This window comes from Benincasa hispida, unplaced genomic scaffold (assembly GCF_027475165.1).
Source record: "Benincasa hispida cultivar pf3 unplaced genomic scaffold, pf3_genome.v1.1 HicScf148, whole genome shotgun sequence".
Classification (NCBI taxonomy): Eukaryota; Viridiplantae; Streptophyta; class Magnoliopsida; order Cucurbitales; family Cucurbitaceae; genus Benincasa; species Benincasa hispida.
Window position 1 is genome coordinate 28,118 of NW_028325831.1, and position 9,521 is coordinate 37,638.

Below are 9,521 nucleotides of genomic sequence, written 5' to 3' on the forward strand. Positions count from 1 at the left end.
CATACTAACATTTGTGTGTTTTTCATATATATTTTAGTTATATTATCAATTTTTTTAGGGATATAATGAAGATGTTTATTTATCTCCATGCCAATGTTGAACCATTAACATATGAAATTGTTGCAGAGGCAAGAGTTTAAAACCTAAATTCAAACATAATATTATTCTATTATTAGTAATATACATATATAAATTGAATTACTTATGAGAAATTATTGAGAATTTCGTTGGTGCTCCACTATTATTAGGCCTTTGCTCTGTCTTCCAAAATAACCACCTAAAATGGAACCATGCTCATCTCTCTTCTCTGTATAAAAACTCTTTGCTAAGCCAAACCGAAAACACACCAAATCTTGAAATCCAAAACATTCAACTATTCCTACAACTATCTTAAAAATATGGCATTTTCCAACATTATCTCTGCCCTTTGTTTGTTGGGGCTAACCCTAACCCTAATCCTAGCTTCCATTGCCCCCGTCATGGCCGAAAGCTACCCTAAGAACTACATTGCCGCCCACAATGCCATCCGTGCAGAGGTTGGTGTCGAGCCCGTCCATTGGAACACTACCTTAGCAGCGTACGCTCAAAATTATGCTAACACGAAGATTGCCACTTGTCAGATGGAACACTCTGGAGGACCTTATGGTGAAAACCTAGCAGAGGGATACGAAATAATGACAGCAGAGACAGCAGTGAGTCTCTGGGCCGATGAGAGAAAACATTATGACTACAATTCTAATACGTGTGTCAATGACTCTAGCCATTGTCTTCATTATACACAGTTGGTATGGAGGAACACCAAATCTATTGGTTGTGCCCAAGTGAAATGTCAGAACAATTGGGTTTTTCTGATTTGTAACTATTATCCTCCTGGCAACTATATAGGCCAACGTCCATATTAAAAGTAGATAATCATTAAAAGGTTTGTTGATTGGGTATTTAATAAGAAAAAAAAAAACAAAAAACAAAATTTAAGACAGATTTTTTGTTATACAATATTTTTTTTTTATCATACAATTTGTATTAGAATTATATTTTAATTTGAATGTTGAACACATGGACATATGAATAAGTATATACGGCCGAAAGAACTATATTAACCCAACACATCCGATATCTCATTTGTATTGAGTTGTGGTTTAAATAAATTAAAACTTTGTATGGATCCAATTCATTGAATCACCAGTTTGGATTGAATTGGATTAGCCTATGTTTTATTTTTAAATTTCAAGTGTATTTTTTTTCTTACTATTCAAATTATACATATTTTAATTCTAACTTTATTTAATTTCATAATTCCTTTTTATTACTTATTCTCCAATAACTCTTAAAATTTTAAAATTTTAAGCATTTGTGAAATGTAAATTTTCAAATAAATATGGAAATTGAGTTGCAAATTTTAATCTAATGATTGAAAATAGATATGTAAATATATTTATATACATATATATATATAGACACATATATAGATACATATTAACATTTTAAATTTTCTTAATACAAAAATTTGAATTTATGACTGGAACAAGCCAAACAATCCAGCCGAAATATTTTATAGTTGAGATAGGTTAAGTTGGATTTCTAATTAAATAAGGGTTGTAATTTAGTTTGAAAAATTGACAACCCTAACTAACAATTGTGTTGAGTCTAACATGTGTTTCAGATTGGTATACTTAAAGTATAGTATTGACATTTCAATTATATATCAGTATTAATTTAAATGTATTTCAAGTATATCATTTAGAATATCAATAAAATATCATCATTCCTTCAAAAAGTTGTACTAAATATTACATTGGCGTATCATTAGTTTACAGTCATCGCACATTGATTAAAAAATAATGTAAAATATAGCATTGATGTATCAATAGTATATCAATAGTACTCACTAAAATTTGATTTCAAGTAAATCAGTAATGTACATTTAATGTATCAACACTCATTCAATTTTCAAGTATACTATTACAGCATCTGTGGTTTATCACAACTTATTCAAAATTCATTTAAAGTAAAATATTGATGTGTAAAAATTGTTAAATCTCTAATTGATGCAAAATAAGCTAATGGATTATGATAAATTCAATTATATCAATATTTATACTATCCCTCTAGGCTTGAAGATTTATAAAATGCTAAACAATGGTAATCAATACTAAATGGGAGAGGAAAGGACGTTGAAGGGGTTCGAACATGACTACCTGCTCTATACCAAACTAAATAACTAATTGACCTAGCAGCATAAGTTTATGGGTTATGATATATTTACAGTTAATCGCAATGGACAACACTTTTAGGGATAATAAGAATGTGTATGGCAACATCTTTAAAGAATTGCAAACATAGCAAAATCTATCAACAATAGATTCTATTGCTAATACATTCCTACCCGCGATATGGCCTATTGTTGATAGACTCGGATAACTCAATTTAAATTTTGCTATATCTATATCTATATATATATATATATATATATAGATATATTGCATTGTACTATATTTGCTTATATTGTAGACTTGATTGCTGTATTTTCAACTACCTCGATATTTATTTATATCTTTACTTATATTAATTTCAAAAGAAATTTTGCAAGGTTGTTAATTGATCGCTTATGTCTACAGTTTAGGGATGTTGACAGTAGGTGGAGACCGAACCACTAGAAATTCTCTAGGACTGAGTTACGTGCATGGAATTATATTTCTTATTTACATTTTTAATGGCAAATTTTTAAAAGTAGAAAAAGAAGGTATACTATTTACATAAAATAGTAAAATTTTAATTTTCTTTGATAGAGACTGATACAAGTCTATCAGTGTCTATCAGTGATACAAATTGATAGAAGTCTATCGTTGATAGACGTCGATAGAAGTTTATGGGTGTATATCAGGGTTTTATTTTTTTATTTTTTTGCTATTTTTGTAAATAGTTTGAAAATTTTTTTATGTGTAAAAAATTTTCTTTTTTAAATCTCTATTAAATATAATATTTTTCTTTAAAAATATATATTAATTACTTAATTCCTTATGGGAAATACCTGTTTAAATGGTCAATTGTTCATTAAAGAAAGAAGAATTATAAAAAAATAAAAATTCTAACTAAAAGTAATCAAAGTTCAAGAATTTTAAGAACTTCTCTCCTATGACATTTGTTCATGGTGTTTGGTATATATGGCATTATAATGAGAAATGTTAGTGAGTTCAAATTTTGAGAATTGAGATCATGTTTGAGATGTGTTTAATGTTGAAAAGGTTGAAATCTTAATTTTATTGATTGTTGGATGGAAATATGGATAAGATGTTGATTCGGGCGGATATTTCTTGGAAAATTGTAAAACTAAAAAATTCTAACATAAATTTAAATTGGTAAATAAACATTTTATGATTATTAAACAAGTTAACATGTATGTTATTTATATTATATTTACATTAGTGAAATTTTGAGTTCAGTTGTTTAAAAATAATGAAGTTTAATTAAACTGGACTCAAAATGTCAAACTATTTGACCCTAATGAAGAATGGTTAACCTGAGGTTTAATTAAACTGGACTCAAATAGATTGACATTTTCAGTCTAGTTTAATTAACCCTAGTGAAGGGTGGTTAATGTGAGGTTTACATTTTGTGGAGAGTGGTTAACATTAATTATCATCGAGCCTCGTTTTAATGTAAAAATCAATATTTATAAGTATTTGAAATGCCAACTTGAAAACATTCCATGAATGTATTGTTTTTAAGAAATAATCCGTATGGCTTTTTTCCTCATTCACAAGACAGAGCACATGGGACTTCCATCGGTAAATGCACAAATTTACCATAATATTATTACTTTCCATAGCTTGCCGGTGAACGAAGTCTCAAAGTCTAAAGGGGATGTTTTTGCTGAAAATGCATCCATTTACCAATTTATTATAAAGCCCTTTTTCTTGCAAGGGCTACCTATGATCAATTAACCGCTGATTTATATAATTGATTTTAGAATGAAACTCTATATTTATCTAATATGATATATCAGAGGCCATACATCCGAAATGAATATTTGGTCGAAAAAATTTAAATCCAACTAAACAATGATAAATCTAAAAGCACACTGTATTGAAGGAGCCCTTTTTGAATATCTCACATTAGAAAAATAGAGAGACCTTAAAATTAGTTTCAACATGAAACCGAGTTTATCTAATAGGGATCATAGCCCATAAATCCCAAACGGATATTCAATTCAAAAATGAGGAACAATTAGCAACACAATGTTAACCATTCTTCACTAGGCCCAAATACTTAAGATTAACGCTGGAAAGATGAAGAAAAGGTTAAGAAATATTCTGCCAAACCCTCGATGATCGATACTCGATGCTCGATGTCTTCCTACTCGATGTTCGATGATCATTATCTTCTTCACCTGACGAGTCTCTGCTAAATCCTCGATGAAACTCGATGACAACTGAACTAATACTCGATCTTACTCGGTGATTCTTGAACAATACTCGGTGCGACTCGAAGGTGAAAACGATCAACTCAAAGCTACTCGATAGTGAAGATCGATGCACGATTGAACTTGATACTCTGTTATTCGATGCGATTTGAATGGTGAAATTATAGCGCGTGATTTGCAGAAAGAAGATAATCGTATAAACAAGAAAGATAAAGGCAAGAAAATGAAACACAAAGTTTATGTGGTTCGGCAAGACTGCCTACGTCCATGGGAAGATCCAAGTTCTTTTACTAATAAAGATTGCGTACAGTTTTTGTTGTTTACATAAAACTAGGAAAAATGATGATAACTCTCTATTTTTGTTTTAAAGATCAGGGATATTTATAGAGCATATCAGCAGGCCATTTACATCAAAAAATTAGTTATAAACAAATAAAAATCGAGGTATTTGAGTAAGAGATTCTCCACCTTGACTCTAATGCCTTGCAATCTTCTGATCTTCCTGATTCTAACCGTTTTGTCTACCCTGTGTCTGGAAGCTCGAAACCAACTTGTTCTGAATATTTAATCAATTTAAGTTTTGAAATAGGTTTTATTAACATGGCAGCTGCATTTTCTGAAGTATGAACCTTTCAAATTTCTATCTCCCCTGTCTCAAGTTTATCTCTAATGAAATGATACTTGATTTCATTGTGCTTAGTTCTATTGTGGTATTGTCGATTTCGGGACAAATGGATAGCACTTTGGTTGTCACAGTAGAGTTTCACCACTATTTGATCTATTCCAAAGTTTTTCAGCAAACCCTTAAGCCACCATGCCTCTCTGATTGCTTCTGTTAAAGCCATATATTCAGCTTCTATTATAGATAAGGCTACTATAGGTTGTAATGTTGCTTCCAGACTGATTAGATTAGAACCATAAAGGAAAAGGTAACTTGTTAAGAACCTCTTTTATCCAAATCACCAGCATAGTCAGCATACACATATCCATAAATTTCTAAGCTTGGTTAAACTAATCTTTGGTAGATTAATCTTGAGTTTTTAGACCAAACCAAGTACCTTAGGATCCATTTACTACCCTCCTAGTGTCTCTTACCAGGATTAGACATATATCTACTAACTAAGCTAGCTGAATATGAGAGATCAGGTCTGGTAGAAATCATTAAATACATTAGGCTTCCGACTGCTTGATTATAGGGTACGACAGCAATTTGTTTATGATGTTCTTGGTTAGAATCTTTAAGAGAGTTAGCTGATGACAACTTAAAGTGTTGAGCAATAGGTAAGCTCACAGGTTTTGCATCATTCATGTTGAATCTTTTAAGGATCTTCTCACAGTAATTGGACTGATTGTTGCTTAGAATAGACTCTTCTTTGTTCATTTGGATCGCTATTCCTAAGACCTTGATTTCTATTCCCATGTCCTTCATATCAAACTCCCTTTTTAAGAGGTTTTTAAGATGGGTTAGATCTCCATTGTACCTTCTTACCAGCAACATATCATCTACATATATGAGTAGGTAAACCTTGTCCTTGTAAGAATCTTGAGCCACTAAGGTTTGGTGTAGGGGATGGTCTCCATTGGTCTAAATGGACATAATCCAATGTTTCTTTGGTGATATGTTGAGATTTTGTGAAACTTTGTTTGGTTGCTTAACCTAGAATGCTGTGTTCAAGAAAGGAAAGGTGCTCACTGATACCTTTGGGCAATATACCTTACTTGGATTGTGCTTGCATCCTTTTTCACTAATATGGGATAGCCTATTGTACCACAAGTCAACATCTGTTAAGCTTGCTATTGGAACTGTGTAGGCACTTGTCATCATCTCTACTCCTCTCACAATATAAAGATCATTGACCTTTCCACCAACTAATACAACCTTGGAATCCTTGATCACCTCAAGAACTCCACCTTTTCCTCTGCATTCACACCCAGTGGAGTCCAGCATATCCAGAGATATCAAGTTTTTCTTGAGAAAAGGTACATGTCTCACATTTCTTAGAAGCTCGATTGATCTATCTGTTGAATTCAAGTATATTGAACCAACCCCATTAATCTTGCAAGCTTCATTGTTTCCCATGTACACAGATTCTCCATCTACATCCTTGTAAGTATTAAACCCTGGTCTGAAAGGTGTCATGTGATAGGTACAACCAGAGTCAAGTACCTAGTCATGCTTCCTAAGAGGACTGATTTGGTTGGTTTGGTTTCTAGTGGAGGCTAATGAAGGAACTCTAAATCGATATCCAGTGAGCCGAAGCGAATCGTTCCAAATCCCATTGAGAAAGAACACAAATAATTACAGTCTAAACGAAAACGGTTAAGCATAATAAAAAATTACAGCATAGTAGTTATAAAGGAACAAACAAGGAATGGAGTATGCAAACCTTTGAAGAACCTTTCTTCATGTATCCTTCGATCGTTTAGTAAATCGTTCAATCAGCACAAACTCGAATGCAACTATCAAAACACGATCTAAACGAATGTGTGAATGAATCTTGATCCCAATCGAATCCAACTTGATCCTCAAACTAAATTAGAACACCAACATAATTGTTACCTTGGTATTCTCGGTGTGAGAATCCAAGAGTTATGGGCTCTATATGATTTTGGATTGAGGAAAACAGGAGGTAGACGATCAAGTATGATTTTTATTCATTGTCTATCATATATTTTATAAACAATGAATAAAATATCATATATTTTATTAAATACACACTGAGTTTGTACAATAATATTTACAATCTATAGGACCCTACGAGATTTAGAGCATCAACCCCAATGAATGTTTCCTAATTTCATGTTTGGCTAGAGTTGGCCCTCGGCTAGGTTTTGGCTGAGGCCGAGGATGGCCACATTAATTTCGGCTTTGACTCGAACTAAATCTCTTTCCTTAGCTCATTTTTGGCCTAGAGTGCTATTTTTTAATTTAGTTTTAAATAGTTTAAAATTGGTAAATCAAAAGATTTAAATAATAAAAACTTACATATAAAGGAACTTTGTTTAAGAAGATTCTAACAAAAGTGGTGTATTTAAACAGACTATTTAGGGAACACCCTTACTTGAAAACTGATTTGGGAGTTAGCTAGCCAATCTTTTATTAAAACATAATGTGACTAGTTTACTAAAGTGTTTAGTAAATTTAGCAAAATTCACATTATGGAAGTTATCCAAACATAATAGTTATGTTTTGGCAAATAAATAAAAATTATTTGGATAAAAGATTTAGCCTGAGTTCGTTTATGTGATGAAACCCCTATTATAAAATACTTAATGGGAGAAAAGATATATATTATGTCATCTCCTTTACATTCATTGGAAGATTCATAAAGTGAGATTCATGTTTGGCCACGTGGCAACCCTGGGAGCGCTTTAGAAGGTGTTTACATGGCCAAGACCAAGGTGAATTAGAGAAATTATTTATATCATGTGGGAAAAGGATATGTGTTAACATATCTTGTAGTCTCCATCATTGTTTACGACGTGAGACTCATGTTTGGCCTCATGGTGCCCTAAGAGCATCCTCCTTTGGAAGATGTTTGCATGCACGGGCCAATATCCAGTTAAACTCCAACAGTGGATAGGACTGTAGTTTTCTATTTCTAATATTGACCTACTCTTTGACAAGCTTATTGGGACATAACTATAAGATCTAAAATGTTGGATTACACTTACAAGAACACATTAAAGTAGTGAATGTTGTTTTGATCAAATAATGGTAACTAAACGTTATGTGAATAAGAGCTATTCTGATATAATGTTTGGCCGATAATGCCCCAATCTAGTGAAGGAACACTTGACCTACCCTTCAACGGCACCTGTTCTAAATCACTGGAGTATCATTGCATTAAACATGATTTATAAGGTTCATAAATTTTAATGCTGGATTTAAATGAAAATTTTATTACATGTTGTTAACTAATATATTCTATATATTTCAATGATTTTTCATTTTCTCTCATGTTTTTAATTTTGAATTACCAATATAAGTAAAAAAAATTTGAGAAAAAGTACTACTTGGAAAAGTACAATTAATACTTTAAATGATAATAGAACTTTTGAATTGTCTTTAAATGAGAAATGTTCTCAAAGACCTGTTGCCAATTCATGATTTATTCATGAACCATGTTATTAATGAATCACAATTAGAGAGAGATAGCTTATATTTATCTTCTAATTGACGTATTGGATATCGCTTAAAAGTTAAAGCACAAGACAACAACATATCGTAAGTTGAAGTCAATATAAGCTTAATTTAGACAATTATCTAAATATTCTCAAGAATAATTATTGTGATTCAAGAATATAAATCACATGACTGGAGCTATATGAGGAAAGTGTTTCTAAATGAGCTTTGGGGGTCACACAATGAGATATTTTGGAAATACCTTGATGGGAATGAAAATAAAAATGAAAGTAATTTTGATTTACTAGACTCTTGGTGAATAATAAATATTTCACACCTAGATAGATGAATGAGGATTCATTATCAAATTTTTCTTCATTACAAATAGATTCTAATTCTTGGAAAATACTTAATGATGTATAATTATTTCTCCATGTTGACACCAGGAAGCCCATCTCCATTAGTGTAGTGGGAAATCATATGAGATGTCATAATTGTTACTTATGCTGAAGATGGTACTTTTAACACCACATGAGAAATTCAATTTATCAAAACTTTATTACTAATTAATTCATAAGGTATGGTTGTTTCATGTAATAAATTGTGTATTTTCAAAAGTTGTTTGAAATATATTAAACCTTAAATAAGTACATTTAGTATGAGTTAAAATGTTTAACACATATAAATACTACACTGAGAAATTCGGGATTATTGAATCTAGAACAATAAGATAAATTATTTTCTCCAAAAAGATACTTGGCTTTGGCAATTAAAATTTATTATTATCAATTTTAATAAAATGACTAGTATAGGTAATTCTCTAAGAGTTAGAGTTAAATTACTTTACCTATCTAAAGATCTTGTTGTTCATCCAATATTGTCATTGGACCTTATTGGATAAGGCTACAAGACAAAAGAACATGTTTGGCTTATACATTTTGACCCAGGGGGTCTGATGAATGTAAAAGCCAA

General features: G+C 31.4%; 1 protein-coding gene across 1 annotated transcript; it reads left to right on the forward strand.

The window, feature by feature from the left end:
* Window positions 1–398: 398 nt before the first annotated feature.
* Window positions 399–902, forward strand: LOC120078691 (basic form of pathogenesis-related protein 1-like). Its single transcript, XM_090309265.1, has one exon. The coding sequence runs from the start codon at window positions 399–401 to the stop codon at window positions 900–902; it is 504 nt and encodes a 167-aa protein (XP_090165391.1).
* The last annotated feature ends 8,619 nt before the right edge of the window (window positions 903–9,521 follow it).

Bases quoted from the DNA above. Each gene is read 5' to 3' on its own strand.
- LOC120078691 (XM_090309265.1), top strand. From the start codon at position 399: ATGGCATTTTCCAACATTATCTCTGCCCTTTGTTTGTTGGGGCTAACC.